We start from the raw sequence: 23,772 nt of genomic DNA on the forward strand, positions 1-23,772 counted from the left end.
CAGTACGATACATGAATTGTCTATGTATAACAGTAAAACCGGCAAAATTTCGATATCTGGTGTCTTGAAGCGTCATGCCTATTGTTTGATTTGCTGTTTGTTTGGCTTAGATCCGTTGCCTTCAACCAGGATCACGAATATATTTCATGTTATGAGTATTATAATAAAAAAATGTCTGTTTAATGTTTGTTTGGCCTCAATCCGTGTGCTTTTAATCAGGATTTTGACTACGTTGTATGTTCCTTAGCTTGTCTCATTAAACTCGATGGAATCAGGAATCAGATTTATTTTATGCTTGAGAACAATGGTGCTCCAATGTTTATCTGCAGTTCAAATACTCAACGTCACATGAAACCATCGATACTGGACCTCATGGGGGTGGCGGCAAAGGTCAAACAACTGTGTACACGTACCTAGACTTCTTTAGGTTTATTTTATATATAAGTTCGATCTATAATGATCATTGAGGTTTACGTACCATTTTACGTTCTACTTAAATTGAACAAAGCACATGTCTTTTCATAACATATTTTAACCATAGGATACAGTATTTGCTCTTACCTGACGTAAATTTAAATATTTCGATTAAAAAGGGGTTATTTCAACAAAACCTTACGTTAAACCTTATTTTCTTTAAAATTAAATCAAGTTCGGAGGTATTAACTGGAACGGTCTATTTACTAAACAGTTTGTCGATGCTTCATCGATAGCACTATCAGGTTTCGTTCTAAAATAATATTGGTTGTTTCAAACATCGTATGGTTCAAATTTCATGTCCTTATTGAAAGCTTTACCTGCACAAGGTAATACTTCTGAAGGTATATTACTTTATAAAAAGAGTGCTTTATAAATGAGGTATAATTATAGAAAAATAATGATACTGCAGTCTTTATTTGAGTCATTGTATCCGCAAAAGTGCGAACAGGCCTTTGGTTACGTACACAGATAAGCAGCAACAGACACAGACGTTTACGTGATTGTTCGTAAAAGTGAGTACGGTTCTGTAAATGAAATGCTAAGTAAGGTGGGGGCTGTTAACTTCTAAAATGTTTCATTCTTTTGTATTCCATTCAGATTCATTTCCGATATTGACATAGAAAGTTCACTTAGGCAATTATTGGGGATGGGGCGCCGGGTTCCCTTTCCCCTTCCCCTTCCTCTAGTGGAAGATATTTGTTTTTCAAATTGAATGCAATCAAAATGCATCACCTCATATGACAAACAACTTGAATTCTTTGAGCGCAAAGGTTTCGAACATTTATTAAATTGTTTTTCATTAAAATGTTATCAAAATTGTCGAAAAGGATCTCATCTCGTAGGGCAAATACATTTTGTTTTATCAACACATAGGCTTTGCGCATGAAACTAAAGTTCCAGTTAGGATATTTACCATTTAAAAATACAGCCGCCATTTTGAACGATTTAATTGAAACAAAGTAAATCATTTAAACACTGTCTATCTTGCGAATAAATGAGCAGTATACTTACAAACGCTATAAGGCAATAAGTTTATTTCCAATGTTCTTTTATCCACAAATATAATTTCAGTGTTAAATATTCTTCAAAATGAAATTTGTTCCGCCAAACAAACCTTTATTTATACAATAAACTGAGACTAGACAAGCATGGACATTTTTTTTTGGAAACAAATCTAGCTTTATAAGATATGATGGAATGGAACGTATCGTTCAAGCTAACTTATCTTCTAGTTCTGCTTTACCTCCCTGTAAGAATTATTTATTTTAAACTTTCGAAAGAGTACATCGGAAGTGAAAAAAATCAGTTTAAACTAATAAACATGTGTATATACACTAGATTTAAGTGAGTGTTTGCAAATTTACTTAGCAAACCATCTATAAAGCAAATTTACATTATAAGTCCATACGTTATATGCCCAGGGGCGGCAGTTTTTAGTGACCATGCCACATCCATCCCCAACATCCGAAAACATGCAATGAATTATAAATAAGTAAAACATCTTAAAAAAACACACAATTGATGACAGAATCGAATCTATGACAAATGTTCATATATGATTACATACAAGAAAATAAACAGTAAATAATGATCTATATGACCAATAAGATCTCAACGAATGTTTTATTTTTTTTTTTTTTTTTTTTTTTAAATTGGCGTAATAGATAAGCATTTGTATTATTTTGTATTGGCAAAAATCATCGCTGAATATAATATGTGAGATAAAACTAAGTAAAATAACTTGTTTAGTTTTCAAGTTGTTGTCAATTTATGGCTAGTGGCTATGGATTTAACTGAAAACAAAGTACTTCAGTGAACAAGAATTGCCAATGTTGACAATGTATCCTATTTTATTTTAATTTTCATCTTAACATTACAAAGAAGAACTTTTACTGACCAACTCTAAAACTTGTTAATACATTTGCTAAGCACATAGCTGCCATCTCCTTGTCAAACATTTATATATACATTCTAATTTGTCATTTCATTGAATTATGATTACTTGAAATGTTTTACATTTCGAGCACGTACTAAAACCTGTTAGCGGCGAGAACAACACGCGTTAAAGAATTCAAGTTCAAAAGTCAAACATTCGCATTACGTAACATTAACATGCATATGCATTTTGTAAAAATTTTGAGTAATCACATGACATGATAATATTTCTCAACAATCGGTTAAATGCAATAGAAAATATATTTTATGATGGCGCACATTTATAAGTATTTAAACTTAGCTCTTGTGATATAAGAATCAGCTTAAAATTAATGGACATATTGAGCATACGTTAAACATTTGTTTCAGGAGCATAATTGCGCAGTAACGACGAATTCATGTACTACAATTATGATATTTCACCATGTTCTTTAAAATCTGTCTCAGCTGACACCCTCTTGTTGGTTTTGTGTCTTTCACCTTCATTGATACGTTATGATAATCAGCCAGTATAATCCTTTCCCGGACCATACTGACTGGTCGGTCAGGCAGCCGTCAGTGTCTTCACTGGAATGTCTGGCCTCTGAAAGTAAGCAACATCGTTAATAACAAGCATCAAACATGAAAGTTGTTTATTTACATTATGTACAATAAATATGAAATCAATATCCATAATGATTACTTCTACTACTACTTCTACTTATGCTGCTGCTGCTTCAACTGGTGCTGATAATGCAGCTGCTGCTGCTGCTGCTGTTGTTGATACTGATGATGCTTCTGCTGCTGCTGCTTCTGCCGCCGCTGATGATGATGATGTTGTTGATGATGATGATGATGATGATGATGATGATGATGATGATGATGATGATGATGATGATGACGACGACGACGACGACGACGATGATGATGATGATGATGTTGATGATGATGATGATGATGATGATGATGATGATGATGATGATGATGATGATGATGATGATGATATAGTTTGCAAATGCTAAAACATGGTTTGAAACAAAAGTCGCTTTGTCCATCAAACCTAAGAGATATTGTCCGAACACCTTTTTCTGCAAATGTTCAGAAAAAAATGGGCCATTATTCCGCATACCAAAAATGATTTAAATTCGTCTACCATTTCATGAGCTATCATCCGGACAAGACCACTCGACAAGCTTACTCCAGTATAACTTCTTCCATAAACTTTGATTGTTGGCGATTTATTAATAAAGATAAAGCTGAGGCACAAATTATTGCTGTAAAGTCCGTATTGTTCAAGTTGTCTTCAAGGTGTGATCTTGATATTTGAAAAAAGAGCATGATTGAAATGCGTGACACACTTACCCATGGTCCTATTCATTGAGTGGAAATTAAATTAATTCGCATATTAAATGGTAAAATTATCATAAATCTATATCTGAAACTACATAAAGCTTATCTTGACGAGGTAATTCGGAAACATCGCTGTTCAATAAATATGAATTAATTATAATTGTACCTGACCCCATCTGGCTCGTCAGCAATCACGTGAACCTGCAACGTGACCTTGTCATCACTACAATAGCATTGTTCTGGGTCAAGTAAATTCTGAAACCACAGGCGAACACAGCAATAAACAAACATCGAAATTGTAACAACAGTATAACGAGGGCGCGGTTTATGTATGGTCTTTAAAACTTGACTTGTTTTAAGGGTTGTGATTAAGACTAAATAATTATTTTTTAAGCAGTGTGATTATTAACGATGTTTTATGTTCTTAATTTAAGCACATTTTAGTAATGAATGTTATCATAATTAAAAGCAATTTCAAAGAAATCTTGTTTATTAATATGTCAAATTACATTCCATGGTATAAATTCCTCGTAGCCCCAGTCATCTTCGTCACTATTGAACAAATGCTGAATTTCTGCAAAGGTCAGTTTTTATTTTTAAAAAAATGCATATACCAGCTACATGCATAACATTTAGTATTGTATTAACAAAGAACAGTAATGATTCAATGACTGCGATTTACTGATACTACACTAAAAGGCAAACGAAATAGAGGATAATTGTTATGTTCAGTGTAAGATCGTTATATATTTCACCGAGTGAGCAAAAGAAGTTATGGTTTAAGAGTGGCGTAAACGGAAAACATAAAGTAAACCCGTATAGGCAATAGTATTATACATTGGAGTCAATTAATCACCTTTAAGTGTACACCTTTTTAAACCTAAACTAAGTTGATTACGGAGACAATAAGCTGTAAGACCATAGTAAAAACCAGAACTAGTGTCGAATAAACGGCCAGATTAGGAAAATATATTTAAGCTGCACCCGAATACCTCTGACAAAGTCGTCTCCATAGGGCTTTTGGTTCAGTAACTTCAGTTTTGCTGTGGCATAACAGAACCAGGATCTGTAAGATAAAACACATGTTTCACGTAACTGCATAACTAATTTCGTTACACTTCACTTTAACATTTGCATAATAACATTTACAGACATGTAAGCCTTTTACACCCAATTATATTGTCAAGATTTGTTCTGACTGCTGTTTTGTCTTTTTTAAGATTTGTTTTATCCTTGCATTTAAGTGTCTTTGATAGGTTAGTAGACTGAAACTCAAATGTACAAAAGTTTACTCATCATTTGATCTGACAGAATAATCTACTTAGTATTATACACCAGATATTGTAGTTACATGACAACTGTACTTTTCAGCTGCTAAATTATTCATACGTTGAATCCGACTCGGCATTGCATTGTAGGTAAAATCCTAAGCTCTTTATGTTATGTTTCTTTGCTACTCTGGACGTCCGCATCGCTTTAATTCTCCTGAATTGAATAAATAATCATATTTTCTGGTGTTTTTTTTATATAAAATGAATTAATTGCTTCGCAAAATCTAAATAATAATACTAGTATCACCTTTAAGTTAAGTGTAAGAGTATTTAATTTTAAAATATATATTATCCTCTCGCTCCCGCGCTTAAAGTAACGCACAGCAAACACATTCGGTTAAAGCCGTGTCTCTCAGTCCATGTCTGTATGTTGCATAGTTATAATTAATACATAATTATATTACTAACAAAGTAACATAACCGGCAGGTTTTTGAGGCCATTATGTGAGTTGTTGCCGTATTATGCGATTTCGGACTGCGTGTGGCGAGTGACCAAACGCACGTGCTTTACATAAACCGCCGCCATCTTGGTCTTTGTTAATTCGTTTAAAACGAAAACTCTTCATATTGTAGAGACATTAAAGAAAAGACAGTGTAAAATGCTGAATTAAAAAGCTTATAAAGGGAAAGACCGTGGACAAAAGACAGTTGGTCCGTTACGTCGATTTTTATGCCATATTAACAATCTAGAGACATCGAGCGCCAGACTATTTTGAACGATGACTTGTTTTGGAATGACTTATATCATATGTGATAACAAGATGTGTTTACTGGAGGTTTAAATCAGTTGATGTCTTGAATTAATTTAACATGGAATCAGTTTCCATCACATAACTGAAAGTTAATCAAATTTCTAAATCGGCATCCTCAGATAAAATCATGGTGAACATGACAGGTTTCGATTAAATCCGTTCTGACAAATAAGTGTTATAAAAACAAAGTCTTGATGTTTTGCTGTGTAATACGCTTAAAGGAACTGCTTCCTAGCTGGTGGGAACGGGACATTTGAAATTGAACTGTTCTCACTGATTTTGCATAGCTGGACGTCTGAATGTGAAGTTCCATTAACACCCTATCACCTTCAAGTTGCATAAATATGTGACAAAGACATATCAATATATCAAGTTTTATAAATCGATTTTTTTCTTTTTGAGTAATATCAAGACCTAGTTAAAATGCTATTCACTTTGTTTGATGCTATGATATTCATATGTTTTTCCCTATGAAACATACTTGCCTCCTTAAATGTCTTCTAATGGCCTTCTATCCACATACTAATGTTCTCGAATATAGCCTTAATGCTTTTTGAGTTGTGGATAACAAAAGAGCTCACTTTTTTGTTGAAATAGTAACCACATTTTATACATACCAGATGTATTCCAGATGTATTCCGATAGTAAATATATAATTCCCTCTAACAAAACCGGAAAGGTACAAAAAAAGTAAAAGCACTTGCAAGTTGTTTCATTGAAAAGGGAAATAATCACAGTTCTTTTAATTAAGGAAACAAATTATATATAAAGACATAACTTACCAGGGTAGGTTTCTGACCATAAATTTAGGACTACAAACAGATGTGTTGAGCTTGCTAATGTTTTCCACTGTGAAGCTGAATGTGGCCTCTCCTTTAGTGTTATCTGAAATTATTGTGTTGACGATCAGAATCAAATGTTTTGACCTATACTTTCCTTTATAAAATATGAGTTTGTTTTCCGGATTTCAGCAACAATAACATCTGTCATTACCAAAGTCACGGGAAAATTATGGCTCAAATTCGAAATACTGTCCCTACACTATAATTAAAAGTTCATTCATATTGATTATAAACGCCTTCTAATATTGATTATAAACGCCTTCAAATGGCACTTTAGAAATATGTTAACTTTGAAAGAATAACCATTCATAGGCAACAAATCATGGGTAAATTACGAAATATGGACTGAATATGCGGTCTTGACTTTCGAGATGAGAATACAAATTGTAAACCTTCCAATGAAGCTAAACGAAATCTGCGATTATGATATTATTATTATTATTATTTAAAACAATGTCTTAGACACAAAGAACTGATTCGAATTCGAACAATAACTTAGGTTAGATAGCAAAGGTTATGCATTACAAACAATTAAATTGCAAATAACGAAGCTATGATGTTGCCACAACATATTTAGATGGATTAAAAGATTGACCTAGTTTAACCTCCATCCTTAAGATGAGAGCTTAAATCTTACCTGCAGATTGATTACTAAATTATCAAATTATGCTTTGATATTTACAAAAAAACAAAACAATTCAATGAATGATACTGATTTTGTGCAGATTGTTCAAAGTAATGCCAAATATGCATGGCTAGATTTCGCGACGTCTAAGGGCTTTTAAAAAAACAAACAATTCTACTGCACCAATTACGGAACTGTTAAGTAAGTCAGTGGCTGTACACAAACCTTGTTGTGATGCAGCTTTTTCATTTTGTTCTTGTTCCTGCTTTTTCACCAGTTCTTGCTGCTCTAATGCTAAAGATGATTCTTTCTCCTCCAAACTTCCTATTGCTGTTTGACACGCTTTCAGCTGCTCAGTGGCGGGATCCCTGAAGAACGTGTACTGGGGAACTTTTCTCTTTCTGTCGACATCTTCAAGGGCTGTCTGGAGACCCGCCAGCTCTTTAAAAGCTCGCTTTCCTTCTATTAACAGCTGGTTTCTGTTTGCGCTCTGTGTTTGAAGCTTCGACTTTAAATTCTCGGCGGCTGATTTCATGTCTTGGCATTTTGATATTAGCGCATTTAACAGAGTTTTGGATTGCCGTTGTTTCTGCTCAATTTCTTCCAGTAACTCTTGTTCCCTCTTATCCAGATACTGATTTATTTCAATCTTGAATTTACGAAGCCCATTTATATTGGTGAGGCTTTCCTCTTCCACTGCTTTCATACTCGCCTGTATGTATGCTGAACAGTTTTCAACGTCATTTACCAGTTCGCCAAGGCCTGTCTCCAGACTATGGTATTCTGACCCCTCCTCGTATTGTTTTGCCACTTGAGAAATCTTCTCTACTTTACAAGAGCCATGTTCTTCATTACCAATTACACAGTCTCCACAAAGGAGGTCGTCATGATGGGGACAGTAGTATTTTATAAACTCTCTAACATGCAGCTGACATGTTTCTGTGAAAATCTCTTCCTCAATCTCTGCACGAAATGAGGATGGCATACTGCTCTTGTCCTGCAGGACGTGGTTCTTAGTCAGCTTCATGTTTTTGTGCACTCGAGCACAGGTGGAACAAAGGAACTCATTGCAGACGGGACAAAATGCCTCTGGAGGAAATTTCTTGCCATCTTCAAAACAAGGCTGGCAATAAGTAGTGTCAGAGGCTGATTCATTTGTGTTCGTAGCATTTCGGCCTGGAACCGCATCCATCTCATTGGAGAGACTTTAAATCATAATATTTTTTTTTAGCTACAATATTATTTTTTACGAGAGTAATAAGAACAAATTATTATATAATTAAATAATTAAGTTGATACCCTTCATATAGTTTTGCTTGTAGTGTTGTATTCAGTATTATTATACATTAGCTGTATACAGGAACATAGTAAGGCGATGGGGAAATTCACCACTATAATATTTCACTTTAATACTTAATTATTATTACACTTGCATAACCGTATCTGACAAAAATGTTAACTTTTATAGTATATTTTATCTTCCTTGACCCTTTTTTATCATTATCAGCTTTATTTCAATTTAATTTTGTTGTGTCATTTATATTTCCATAGGCCGAAAACTTTCCCGTCCGAAGACTCTAAATATATCATTACTTTGAGGGCCTTATAATTAAGTTCTCAAAAAACAATATCTTTGTAGAGTTTAGACTTTGATCAACGTTGTTTCATTTGGAATGCTGAAAAACAATACGTTAATTGACGCTTCGCATAGAATCATTGGCCTTTTATATCAGTTTTATATGCCCTGTCGGGAGAGCTCATTATAATTCACGTAAAGGTTTCAATTAACTTGACCTTTTTACCCCAAAATTAAGCTACTGATCAGACCCAGTGTGCATACCACACTATTGTACACAAAGACGTTGAAAACTTATTGATCGTCAACGGAGTGACGCTGACGACAGTGTCACAAAATTAATGACTACCCTTTAGAATTAGTAGCTCTCGAAATAAAGAACAATGAACCCCTCGTATAAAATGTTGACCCAACCTACGTCTGAAGATACGTGCGTTGTACATATGTAGCCGTAGCAGTTGCTGAAGCAGAAACAGAAACAGTAGCCTTAGCAGAAGAAGCAGCAGCAGCAGAAGAAGTAAAATCAACGTTTCGGTATATTCTTAACGCAAGCTAAAAATGAACTGAGCTTGAACAATGGAACAGTCAATTCATAAGGCACGTTAGCAAAAAGAAATCGATACTTGGTCTACTTCATGATGTTGAAAATAGCCTTAGAGTGATAACCAGTTAGGTCGTAATGCGTAAGCACAAGGAAGTCCAAAGTAGTTACGAAAATTCAATTTGAAACTAACCCTAAAAGGATTGCTCGTAAGATCGTATTTCACGTTAGACTGATGAAGTCAATAGTTGTTCTACTTCATGAAATTGAAACTAACCCATAGACGAATTACTGGGCAATTATGGTGCGGATTATGTTATGTAATATTGGTTTTCTAAAACTTGAAATAAAAGCTAAATATAAGAGTGAGTGCTAGGATGTTACTCAAATTCATTAGCTAGACGTTGCCATTGTTATCTGAAGTCAATAACATATGAAACACAAATATATGAAACAAAAATGTTTTGTTTGGTACTGAAAGAAAACACAAAGTGCTAAACCATTGTCAAATGAGCAGTATAACAATTTATTAATGTGTTATTATGAACTAAGCTTTGATTACTATGCTATTGATAGTAAAAGATACACATGGCTTATATTGATCATCAATGTTTAAGAAGCAGATGAAATCACTTATATATTTTGTTTCGTAGGCTAAGGGCAATACAAAGTTTTAAAATTTTCTTTGCTTAAATCATTTTTTTATATTTTTTTTAAAACTCTATTTGATAATACTTGTTCACAAGTATATTGACTCGTGAAACAGCCTGGAATCATTTACGGCTAGTACATTTGGTTGATGGAGAGGAGGGCAACGCCTGTACAGCTTGTGGATTGAGGGAGGACAACAGTTATTGAATGGAGAGGGGTAGCTCATTTACAAATAATTGATGGACGGGAGGGGGTTGGGCAACGCCTGTATAGCTGGGGGATGCAATTGGTAACGCCTGTACAGCTGGCGGATTGATAGTGAGGTAGGCAACGCCTGCACAGTTTGTGGATTGAGGGGGGGGGGGGCGACTGTATTGTTTGAGGATGGAGTGGTGAGCAACGCCTGCACATAGTTAGGGGATGGATAGAGGCAACGCCTGTACAGCTAGTTGATAGAGGGGGCAAAGCCTGTACAGCTGGTGGATGGATATGGAGGGGGCAACGCCTGCACAAGAGGGTGATTGGGAGGGAAGGGGCAACGCATGTACACTTAGTAGATGGAGGAGGGGGCATACCTTTATAAGTAATGGGTGGAGGGAGGGGGACAACACCTGCAGAGTTGGTGGATGGAGGGGGGCAACGCTTCTACAGCTGTTGAATGCATAGTGAGGGGACAACACCTGCACAGTTAGATAATGTAATTGAGTCTTTGGTACTGTGTTTTTTTATTTGGAAGACGCACGTTACAGTGATTACAATCTACATTTAAATGTATAAATGACAAACAAGTATCCCCGAACGCCTACTAATTTGGCTAGTAAAACAGGAAATCATTACTTAATATTAGATATACACTATACTTACAAATTATATGAAGCAACTCGTTCCTGTTTTCAAAGCCTGTTATTTCTTTCGACAGACTTGGTTTAATGTAGGACTAATTACGCCAAATGTTTTCCTTACTGCCTAACAAAACGTTTTGAAATAGAAAGTAGACCCGTCACATGAATGGACATATTTTGGAAAACGAAACTAGAAGCTACCTGTTCACGATAAAAGGGAGCTTACCGTGTAAGCAAAGTTATGTTCTTGTTTTGCTTCACTCCCCTGCTTGATATGTTTTCATAAAAGCATTTCTTGTTCCATAATATTGATACATGGATATTCCTTATATACAATACATGCATTGTAAGCTCAAACTCTCTTGTTCATCAGTTCAGCAAAGCAGATTCACATTACAAGTGTGCTTGTTACACCCACAGATGGAGGTTCATTGCCCTGACAATCTTGACTGACTAAGCCCCTCTCCACCAGCGCCCGATCCCCCTCAATCTACCTCAAAGGTCACAAAACATACAATGAATATGAAAAATGTAAGATAGTTTTATAAAAGAAACAGTTGTTTTCATTTGGAGTGGTCATGGCAACACATATGCAGTTGATTTGGATGGGTTATGGTAACACATGCTCCGTTAGTGAAGGGTTCTTGCGACATTTTAACCCCTGAACAACTGTAAGGTCTGGATGTCATTACAACATCTGTACAGTTGATGGTGGGGGTAGGGGTCATAGCACCGCCTGAACAATTGGTTGGGATGCACGGAGTATTGGATGCATTTCACGACCTATTCAGTTCAGTTGCTGAAACATATGTTCCACATCGATGTGTCTTTACGGTGTAAATCTTACTGAGCAGACACGTAACCGGGAAGAGAATACTAGTATACATGCAATATGTACAAATTTTTAAAAGTTAATCTGGAACGGCCACTATTCTGGCTAGTGATACACACAATACGTATTTAAACTATGTATACAGTATACTTACAAGTAATATGTAGCAACCCATTTTTTGTTTCACGTTCGTTATTTCTTTAGACAGATTCGGTTTGGTGTAGAGTGTGCCGAGATATTTTCCTTCCTGCCAAACAAAACGTTTTGAAACAGAAAGTAGACCAATCACATAATTGGACATTTTTTGGAAAACGAAACTAGAATGTTCCTGTTCGTGATGAAGGGGGCTTACCGTGTAAGCAAAGTGTTTTTATTGTTTTGCCTAACTTCCCTTGTATGATAATGTTTGTTAATTAATGTTGATACATGGATTTCTCTTATCTACAATAAATGTACCTTTGGCAATTAGTTAACTACTACTATTTACTCGGTTCAATCAAGTTGTGAATCAGTACAGAAAAGCAGGTTCACATAATAGTTGTGCATTTTTTACCCGCAGGTGTCAGTTCACGTATAGTTATGTAGATATATACTGAATAATGATCCTTACACACTGATCAAGTCCACAGCTTCTTTTTAAATTATTTGTAGAGTAGTTGAGAATTTAATCGATTAATACACTTGTGAACATTCTATTCAATTTCAAAGGTGAATATTAATTAACATTGATGATATCTTCTAGAAGCGTTTCTCTACTATAATTGCTTTAAATTTCAATAACTTTTAGAAGAATACTATCTTAATCTTATTTTTTTAACGACATACAAAAGTGTTCAAAATGATCAATCGGCCTTGGGACGCTATATGAACCAGAGCAAATCAAAGTGATAATGAATAACATTAATCTTAGATAAGCAACACTCTGTTGAAGGGATTCTCTGTAAAAAGCAGCATAAGTTAGGCTATGGTGAAAATATTGCATATTGTTTTTAAGTATTTTTCGAATATCCTTCGTAGATTTGAGGCAACTGGCTTCCCGGTAGTTTTTATTATAGTAGTATATAGAAGAACTAAAATTGATCTACTATGATTTTGTTAATTGTATTATGTTGTTTCGCACACAGCTGATCACATAATCTTCACCGAACATAGCGCTAGTAATTTTCACAGTATCCGTCTTATTAGGCCTGACACGCAAAGCAAACTGCAATTTGATTGGTGTACCATATATATTTACCAAAAAGAACTAACGTTGTTCGATTATGATTTTGTTAATGCATTATATAATTTCGCACATAGCTAATCATTTAAATCTTCGCCGTACTATTCCTTGATGATTTCGTACGTAATAAGTATTATTACGAGCCTCATTGTGATTTGTTCGTTCAATTGTGACTTACTCTCAATATATCCACTCGGAACAAAATCTGTTCTATTAGCCCTGACGGTGGCGTCCGACACGCAAAGCAAATTGCAATAACATGGAGAGTGTAACATTTAGCCTTTGTCTTTGGCGCCGGGAACGAAGTACCCACAAAACAAGAAACATGTTCAAGATTCAAACATATTTATTGTGTAACGTAAAGATATACAATTCTCTTGTCACATAACGAATTACCATAAGAGATCTCGTGACATGACGTACTTTTCTAAATAATTCATAAAATAATATGAACACGAGAACAACCAAAAATTAATTTATGTAGGTAGTGGAATGAAATATATGTTAACGATACTCAGACGTATATAACAAAAGCTTCATAAACATATAAAAATACCCGTACAAGAAATGTAGTTGCTATGTTTTGAAATGTAACGCACCAGTCAATTGTAACCACGCCCCCCCCCCATCACAAAGTCCGGGGGTATACCGGGAATAGCCGGGGTACTGGGCCATGTTTTTACCTTCCAGGTGGCCCCGAAGTGCCGGGTTGAGTGCGATGGTTTTGTCTTCGCGCAAAACATTAGCGGGGAATGGGCTTACCTAGGGTCCCAGGAGTGCGTGTGTATTTGGTGGGGATTTTACCGGCAGTCCGTCCCCCCAGGACGGGGATTTTACTCGGGCTTAGCTGGACCGAAATTCAAAGTCACTGCTATTCCCAGGACCTGGGGGCCGTGGTTACAACTGACTGGGGCACAACCGGAAAGGTCGAACGACTGTATTCAATGTCTAGTTCCATAAGACTTTATACATAAACCGGAAGTTACGGGATTGTCCGTGATGGAATGATATAAAGACTTCTTATTGTAACAATGTATACACTTTATTTTGCTAGAATTTCTTGATCAATTATAGGTTTCAATTTTTCACCAAAGAGATTCACTTAAAAATAATGCGCAAATATGAAAATGAGTAGAAATCTGATCTTAATTACTTCAAACGTATCAAGTTAGCCAAATCCGGGAATAACTAACAAGCAATTATTCTTACAAAGGCTGGTTGCTAGCATAACTGTGTTCGCATACATTTATTCACTAGACATTGTTTCTTACATTAAAACAATTACTGTGAAATCATTAATATTCGTGGGACAATTAATAGCTACGTGGCCACAAACTCCCAAGTTAGAAAAGCGCCAAAAATCGCTTTTAGTTTAATCTGTACACACATCAGCATATTGTTTTGTTTTGATTCAAGTTGATTGGGTTAAACATTAAACAGCATGAACATTTAAGCAATGGCATTAACCTAGAATATTAAACATAGTTTTGTTATAATCCTGTTTGCATAAAACTTTTCTTTCTCCTCTCATAGAACCCTTTTCAAATGATACTTAAATAATATAGGGTCATCACTGTCACAAGGGACAGTCACAAACATTTTACGCATATTTTTATATTGTTGATCAAACATATTAAAAAAGAAAAAGAAATACAATAAAAGATGAGTTTTAAACCAAAAATAAATAAATAAAAGAATATAAATATATTTATAAACTACGAAAAATTAGAAAAAAAGGAAAGATTTTTTTTTAAAATTTTAATTCTATGAAGGGGCACAATGATGTTTATCTCATTTCACTTTAATCATCAAACAAAACGGTATATGATATTGCCTTTATAAATACTTCGTTGTGTTTCAATTAAAAGCTACATGACCACAAACACTCCTATTAAAACAGCGCCAAAAAACGCTTTTAGTTTAATGTGTACACACATCTGCATTTTGTTTTGTTTTGTGTTGATCATTCAAGTCAAATGGGTTAAAAATAATACTGCGTGAACATTAAAGCAATGGCATTAACCTATATATTGCCTCTTTTTCTAGTACAGTTGGAGGAGGTGAGGGGTCATGTCAGTGTAATAGTACAGTTGGAGGAGGGGTCATGTCAGTGTAATAGTACAGTTGGAGGAGGGGTCATGTCAGTGTAATAGTACAGTTGGAGGAGGGGTCATGTCAGTGTAATAGTACAGTTGGAGGAGGTGAGGGGTCATGTCAGTGTAATAGTACAGTTGGAGGAGGGGTCATGTCAGTGATAATAGTACAGTTGGAGGAGGCGTCATGTCAGTGTAATAGTACAGTTGGAGGAGGTGAGGGGTCATGTCAGCGGAATAGTACTGTTGGAGTAAGGGAGGCGTCATATCAGTGTAGGAGTACAGTTGGAGTAGGGGAGGGACCATGTCAGTGTAACAGTACAGTTGGAGGAGGTGTCATGTCAGTATAATAGTACAGTTGGAGGAGGCGTCATGTCAGTGTAAAAGTACAGGTGGAGAAGGGGTCTTGTCAGTGTAATAGTACAGTTGGAGTAGGTGAGGGATCATGTCAGCGATAATAGTACAGTTGGAGGAGGCGTCATGTCAGTGTAATAGTACAGTTGGAGGAGGTGAGGGGTCATGTCAGTGTAATAGTACAGTTGGAGTAGGGGAGGGGTCATGTCAGTGTAATAGTACAGTTGGAGGAGGGGTCATGTCAGTGTAATAGTACAGTTGGAGTAGGGGAGTGGTCAGTGAGTGTAACAGTACTGTTGGAGTAAGGGAGGCGTCATATCAGTGTAGGAGTACAGTTGGAGTAGGGGAGGGATCATGTCAGTGTAACAGTGCAGTTGGAGGAGGGGTCATGTCAGTGTAATAGTACAGTTGGAGGAGGCGTCATGTCAGTGTAATAGTACAGTTGGAAAAGGGGTCATGTCAGTGTAATAGTACAGTTGGAGGAGAGGTCATGTGAGTGCAATAGTACAGTTGGAGGAGGGGTCATGTCAGTGTAATAGTACAGATGGAGGAGGGGTCATGTCAGTGTAATAGTGCAGTTGGAGGAGGGGTCATGTCAGTGCAATAGTACAGTTGGAGAAGGGGTCATGTCAGTGTAATAGTACAGTTGGAGAAGGGGTCATGTCAGTGTAATAGTACAGTTGGAGGAGGGGTGATGTCAGTGCAAAAGTACAGTTGGAGGAGGGGAGAGGGGTCATGTCAGTGTAAAATCAAAATAGTCGCACGGATAAATGAAACAATACCGCCTTGGAAAGGTCAGTGTAACTAGAGTTCGCTGAAAGGCTTTATGGCCTCAGCCGCACTATGGTTCCAATATTTATTATTAATTAAAAATTAAAAATATAAACATTACATGGATACTTTTGATTTTAATTAAGATCTTTACATTTACACATTATTCACAACATACCTTTCCAAAATACTCTTAAATTTTGTGAATTTTAAATGGCATTTTTAATCCAAAACGTACTGTTATGTCAGTATTAGTATGCAACATTTACCTAAAAGTGTAACCTTAACATTTAAGATGACGAACTTAATATAAGGCAGGACACAGCATTCCATAATGCTCTAGAATTCATAATAAACATATTAAAAATCAAATCGCCAACTTGAATCGCGCTTCACCCTTTAACGAGAGAGTCGTTTTGTTTTATTTCATCATTTTGCTAAGGCCTTTTGTGTTTGTTGGCTCATCCAGTTTTGCTTCGTGTTGAAATTAAGGAGGAAATTGGGTAATTAAGGTTTCTTTTATCTTCACAAAGTATCTGTCCGACTAGTTCCATATGAATCATTTATAGGGAAGACTTTATAGTGTGTTGATCTAATTCGTTATAACATTCTTCCCTTGCAAAAGCATGAATATAATCAACTTGAAATTGTCCTAAATCACCAAATATATCTTTTCCTTTTTCCCTATCTCTAGCAGCTGACAGTTCAATACTGCTATTAGATTCTACAACGCTACCTCGGGGATTAACTGCAATAGCGTGAATATAATCCACTTGAAATTGTCCTAAATCATCAAATATTTTTTCCACCTTTTCGCTATTGCTAGCAGCTAGCAGTTTCATACTGCTATGAGATTCTACGACGCTAACTCCGTTCAAATTGTCTGTCTTACATGCATTATCAGCATGGATCACTATGAGAATGTGTGACGCTCCGCCTAAATATTGATTAGTCTATACTTTCAAGTTCATCTTTGCCTTTAGATATGTTGACGCTCCGTAGTGAATTACTATCGTCCGTAAACTCTTTTGAAGGCAAGATTCCGATATCACTGTCCTATTCTGTGACGTTGATTTCATCATAGGGACCAGGTGAGTTTTGCTCACAGATGTAATGATATTGATCCATGGTATCTATATTTATAATAACTTGAAAAAAGAAGTTCAAAACACTTCAAACCATATGTAAGTCAGCAATAACTTGCAAATATATTTAGTCAGCATCATTATTAATCTCCGGTTTCGTTACAACGTAAACGTAATATTATTCAAATATTTGTGAGTTATAATCATACTTATTAACGTTGTGTTTTATAGTTATTTTTATAATCATGTCTTATGTGTATTTGAGTAAATTAATGACTTTAATATGTACCTTCGTTGATGTCGGCATACGGGGTAGAACTTTTACCGTCTCCGAGACCCGGGAGGTTGTTGCCTTCTTGAAAATCTAACTGGACACACTCGGCCTGGTTCCATGCATTCATTCTCCTGACGAACAAACCTGCATATGCAAACAAAGGGAAGCATGTTTGCACCTTGAAATAATAATTATAAACGCTATGCCATATTTCGTGTTTGTGCAACATCATCCAACATAATGCGACAATAATTAAATATTTTTCCTTAAAACGAAAATTAACCAAACAACATGTAGAACCAAATAACTTAATATGGCGATCTGATGTCATTTAAGTTATTCCAATTTTCAACACCTCAAAGTAAAGCTATTATGATGCATATATTTTTCCTTTCACCAGCGCAAAAAAACAAAAACTGTCTGACTACCCTTTTCAATCCAAACGTGTGTATCTGAAATATGTCACTAATGAATATTTTAGTATTAGTTCGTGCATTTAAAAACATATATAGCTCATAAGCAGAGTGTACGTTTACATATTAAAAAACGGTCTGACTTCCACTTTCAATCTAAACTTGCGTACCTGAAGGAGGCCACTTTAAATACTTCAGAATATCTAGATATACGAACATTTGCTACTTCGTTTCCCTTGATCCGTACCTTTTTCGAGCCCAAACGTAGCAGATAATCCCGACAACAACGACAACCACAGTGAATACCACAGCTGATATGACTATCAAAGTTGTCTTAAAGGAGTTGACGTTCTCTGTATCGGGTAGTTCTGTAGTCTTAATTTTCAACCTTTTGTACATCTAAAGAAACTTATTGCAAAATTACAAAGCGATTTATAATAAAATATATTGCCTGGACAAGCGAAATAAACAAAACCTGAATCTGAAACAGGTCACTATATCTTGAACAAATTTAAGTCATTCGACCTATAAGTATGTTAAATCTAAGATGTCCGTTGATCCCATATTCGTTTGGTAGTGTTTGAGTGGATTATATGTGCAGAAAAAGAAAATGTAAAGCAGTAAATACCGAAATAGTACAAAAAAGAAAATTAGGCAAGTAAAGATTGCAAAATATGTGATTGAAGTCCAATCCTATTAAACTAAAGAGCAAATATATAATCTGTAAGTTTTGTATATTTGATTTCGTTTGTTTTAAATATAAGTAATGAGTAAACAAAAACATTTTAAATGATGTTACAGGGTCACCGGGTATCAGAATTTAGCATAAAGGTTGATATTACTAACAGGGGGTCGGTTACTTATAACATGATCAAAATAAGCACACTTTTTCATTTTGAAGAGTTCCAAGACATTTAAATGAAATTAAACATTGATACTTATGATTAACATTTTTATTTTTCATTAACTCAACTTGATGAACGTAATTGAGTTAAATGAAATATAAACATAAACGTAATATTGCATCTCTTAATACCTCTCGAAGAAATGGGGCCTGATAGTCTTCATTCGACATATTTGAATATCTTTTAAAATTACCATTTGTAACTACTATAATATAAATGTGGATGCACTTCGATAACCTTATTTATTCAGTGTTATGTAAAATAATTATATATATATAAAACACATTTTATCAAACTTGATGTTCATATGGACACATAAGAAAAACATATACACTTTATTTAAGTATATATATATATATATATATAAACGCGTTTTGAAAGTTATGTCATTAAGCACTGACCAGCAGGATATATAATTTTAGGAAAAATCACAAATAAAAAAAATAATATGAAAACAACCTTTAGGATACATTATGTTTTTATTAATTATTTTCTTGTCATGGATATATGATTTAGATAAGAATTCATAAATGTGAAGAACAGGATATACGCTTTAACAGAAAAAAATAATTTTGTTCAACTTTAAAGATTCCGAAATTTCCACAAAAAATTTCTTCGCAAAATGCGGTCATATTCCGTGATATCATGTCGCCCAAAGGTTGCTGTTAGTTCAATGCTTTACAAACTATACGAAGAACCTTTACTATTCGTTGAATTATTTACTTTATTTAAATGTTTATGAACACAAATGTCAAAAGTCCTTATTGTTAAAGTCTTTTTTGAAAATGGTTATATGAACCTGCGCACAATATGTCGAGGAAGTTTCAATTTTGGCCTACACTATCTATCAAGGGTGACGATCCTGACGAATTATTTGAGAACAACGAATGGCAATTCTTGCCTCATGTGCTAAGGTAACCATATGACGATAATTCCTGTATTATGTTATACTGGTAATTGAAACAGTTCATTTTAGAACCATTTAAGGTATAAAGACTTATACAAGATATATTGTTCAGATATTTTACTTCATATACAACGAATATGATCGAAGTGAACCATTACAAACCAAATAAAACACATATATATTGGTCAGTAATGGAACTTTCGGTGTTCATCACAATTATCTGACTAATATGTTATAATGTGTCATTACATGTTTTAATGCTTTTAACTGCACATTTGATTTTATCATGCAGACAGATAAGTCTGACTTGAAAACAGAGATATCTGTTATTTTATATACAAAAGCTGTCATCTTTAATAGTACTAATTGGCCGATCTGCAGCTACACAAACATTGATCAAAGTTGTTGATCACAATAACATATATTTTCTATATGGAATGCGTCAGGACTGCCTGCTGCCGATAATCATTCCAAAAATTATGATCAAATCGTACCGGCAATTAAATAACTTTTTCACTTTTTATCTAAATAACATTTGACAGTTGTTTGCTATTTCTGTTGTCAACAAATTTTATGAAAATAAAAAGAAATATAACAAGTGTTTTAGGTTATATATTTGCAACTTACACATCTTCATAAATAAGTGGCAGGTTCAGTCCAAATATGAATATTTCTTTAAAAAAGAACGTAAGTTTTATACTGTTATTTTACTGTTAGTTTAATGTTCATCTCTTATTTATCCGTTAATAGTGAATGCTGGGATGACTGACTGTTTCCATGTTATTATATGTGTGTTACTATAATCGGCGAAATGGTGTATTGCATATTAAAGTGACACTACTTTTAACACATCTTGTTTCACATATGTATGACAAACATACATTTTAAAGTAATAAACCTTTCATTACTTACTAAGAAATGCATTTGCGGAATTTCTTTTTACTGATAACAAGATTTCAAACGTGTATTCAATAGCTGAAAAAGCAACAAAACATAAATGACTGGTGTGTTCTAAAATATTTACAGTAATCATTTATTGTCTCATAAAGTAGGAAAATTTTGCACCTTTTTTTTCAAATTAAACACAGCATCCTTCGAAAGAACCATTGCTTTTGATATATATTCAGCATTTTCGGTAAATTACAACAATTGCTTAAAGTGTGGTTTATCTTATTTTAGAGTGCATCTTTAAATAACTTTCTTTGTCAGTTACTCTTCTACTAAATTCGAAACATTTGAACTGCCACAAAATAGCCCTCTCTTTCTTAATGTCCAAATAAAGTCAAATTCTTAGTCCACTAGAATCTAATGTTTGTGAACATTCATAGTTTCAACGTTATCAGTTGACTTACAGTCAATCGCTTGAATCCTGAATGAAACGGCGTAGAGACAGCACCATTGTCCCGTCTGACAATGACTGACCGTTGAAACTTAAACCTATCAATTTGGACTTCATTGAGTAGTCCATTATGTTGTTTGCTAATCATTTCCGCTTTACAAGTATTGCATGAAATATACGTACGACATGCAACGAATAACGTCGTATTCGAGATTTGGCGGTCCTGTTAAATATTTATATGTTAATACTTATGTTACTATATAGAGTAACACATTTGTACATAAATTTCGTGATTATTTGCATGACTCAGCGATTATCAGTTTTGCGGGCCGGGCCGATTTTCGATTTTTTTTTGCGGCCCGTATAACGTTCGCACGTGAATTCAATTTTCGCTTTAAAATCAATTTTGGCGACTACAAAGTAATAACTTGGCTAAATAATCAAAATAATTGATCTGCTTGAACATATTTATTATTAAAATCTTAAAGGGAGACAAACGCGAACGCAGTTAAGAAAGACATGCTGGTGTTTGATAACCAGTGTGGACCGTTAGGGTGGCGTTTTTCATTCCGCGTTGACCTAAATGGAGACTACGTCTCGGGCCATTATGAGTCATCCGAGGCATATGAGGCATCTATATACATTTTTATTTTTCGTTTTCTTAATTATTACAGAATAGATTTTCGGACGCTTAAAGGGAGGGCCCAGACGCGAGCCCCAGCAATGACCTTTTCAAGCTCGATTTAACTGCTGAAAGAGATTAAATTTCAACCCTCAGAGGGTTTAAGTCAGAAACCAAAATTTCCCAGCTCAAAATGGCTCCTTAGCGGAGCTAATATTACTAGTATTCTTCAGTAAAACTATGCTTCCTGGATAGCCATAAGTTGCACTTGGAAGCCTCTTAACCGCAAGATTAAAATGACTCAATGCTTTTATTTTTTATAGTTATTGCCAAATTTGCATAATCGTCACATTCAAATGTCGTTGCACAAACCTCGCACTCATATCTAAGGGGCAATGTCAAAGGTTGTGAGCAGATACATTTTCAATACTTAACGTGTCGGCCAGTTCCTCAGCGTTAATTGACGACCTTGCAATATATGAACAGTGAAAAAACGCCACATGTACGTGTCAATGCTGCAGCATGCCTAACATACTTGCGGATCTGATAAAATCAGGAGCAGATGCACATACATCTCTCATTTTTGCGACTATGCCGCTTTTGTTTTGACTACATGGAATTTTGAGTAGACTAAAAACGCCGATGAACTTTCAGAATGTCTCAGTTCGACGCCATATAGTTCTAAAACCCGTGGAGGCAGTGCACATGAATTATGGTTGATCCTGTTAAATTTTGTATCGGCAATGTTTTCTATCAATAGATTTTGAAATACTTTTTTTTCTATTTCAATGCAATAGTTATGCATAAATTGAAATGAATAATCCACGACTTTATTAAAAGCAAATAATTTCCTTAGGAAAAGTGAATTGTAAAACCGCCAGAAAATGAGTTTCGAAATTAAACATTGAAATTTTATACATGGAATTATTTTCGAATTTTAAACAATAAGACAAATTGACCAGTTACTATTGCTAGGATTGCATGTACATGGGCGATATTTACGTTTCCAAAATATTTAGATCATGTTGCAGCCGGCAAAATCTTTGAAAATAAAAACAGGGTCCAAGATTACTGAAACGTCAGCTTTATCATGTACCATTTACAGACATAGGTCGAATAAAACGGTAGCCATACTGGATTTTACGGAAAAAGAATTTAAAAAAAGTTTTAGCATTTTATGATAACAAGCCTTGTATAATGAAAACTGAAAATATTTTATAAAAGATATAAACAGCAGTCAATCAAGCTAGCGCAATTGAAAATGTGTACAGTATGTGCAATAAGCAATGTTTATCAAGGTCCAGCCAAACCTATTGGCAAAACAGGAACATATAATTTTAAGAATAAAAAAAAGTTTTTTAGCAATAACAATTACTAGTAAGTCCATGGAATGATTTACTTTTTGATATGGATTACTTTTACACTAATCGTGTGTAACATGGAATAAACGAAATATTACATGCAATAAAATGAATACAGTTTCGTGAAGTCAAACGGAATTAATCTTAAAAAAATATACGAATACTTATGCCTATGGTTTCCTACTCAATGAAGCCAAATGTATAATAACATACAAACGCACATTAAGATCAACATATTAAAGTGATACTGGTGTTATTAAACATGATTATGTATCATGATAGTAAGCACATATATTACATTCAGTAATCAGTGAATCATTTATTATTATTATTATTATTATTATTATTATTATTATTATTATTATTATTATTAGTTGACCTTTTTTATATAGCACTCTTGTCATATAGCAATACACGTTTTTAATACGGTCATATGCACTCCACTGTGACCGCAAAATCAGAATTATCTATACTATCGCCTCGGTCAATAACGCATATTCCCCGGCTACTACTAGCATCACATAACAAACAAACAAAACGCAAGTCTATTAGTCCAAAAAAACCTTTTCAATTAAACAAACCAATCATTTATAAGAAATATGAACGCACGCGTAAATCACACGCTCGCACACGCGCACACGCACACTCACATATTGCACTATTTTGTATCGATCCATCGATATCGTTATTTAA

At 34.7% G+C, this 23,772-nt stretch overlaps 1 protein-coding gene across 2 annotated transcripts; it reads right to left on the bottom strand.

The window, feature by feature from the left end:
• Positions 1-1,257: 1,257 nt before the first annotated feature.
• LOC128217423 (transcription intermediary factor 1-alpha-like) lies at positions 1,258-12,031 on the bottom strand. 2 transcript variants are annotated; one of them, XM_052924568.1, is made up of 9 exons: positions 11,888-12,028; positions 10,924-11,395; positions 7,517-8,496; positions 6,607-6,709; positions 5,131-5,226; positions 4,734-4,807; positions 4,251-4,315; positions 3,908-3,996; positions 1,258-2,995 (listed from the first exon to the last, which is right to left on the bottom strand). In XM_052924568.1, the coding sequence occupies exons 3-9, from the start codon at positions 8,481-8,483 to the stop codon at positions 2,977-2,979; spliced, it is 1,413 nt and encodes a 470-aa protein (XP_052780528.1). In that variant the 5' UTR covers positions 8,484-8,496; positions 10,924-11,395; positions 11,888-12,028; the 3' UTR covers positions 1,258-2,976. The 2 variants fall into 2 exon arrangements, with proteins under 2 accessions (XP_052780528.1, XP_052780526.1); XM_052924566.1 differs by lacking the exon at positions 10,924-11,395 and having other exon boundaries at positions 11,888-12,031.
• Between the last annotated feature and the right edge of the window lie 11,741 nt (positions 12,032-23,772).

The sequence above is a fragment of the Mya arenaria genome, chromosome 14 (assembly GCF_026914265.1).
Source record: "Mya arenaria isolate MELC-2E11 chromosome 14, ASM2691426v1".
Taxonomy (NCBI): Eukaryota; Metazoa; Mollusca; class Bivalvia; order Myida; family Myidae; genus Mya; species Mya arenaria.

What these genes read in the sequence shown, in the direction of transcription:
- LOC128217423 (XM_052924566.1), bottom strand. Translation starts at nt 8,483, where the DNA reads ATGGATGCGGTTCCAGGCCGAAATGCTACGAACACAAATGAATCAGCC. An exon ending in ATGGTCAGAAACCTACCCTG is followed by an intron (nt 5,227 to 6,606) that starts GTAAGTTATGTC and finishes TATTCAATTCAG; the next exon opens with GAGAATTAAAGCGATGCGGA. An exon ending in AGGAATTTATACCATGGAAT is followed by an intron (nt 3,997 to 4,250) that starts GTAATTTGACAT and finishes CTGTGGTTTCAG; the next exon opens with AATTTACTTGACCCAGAACA.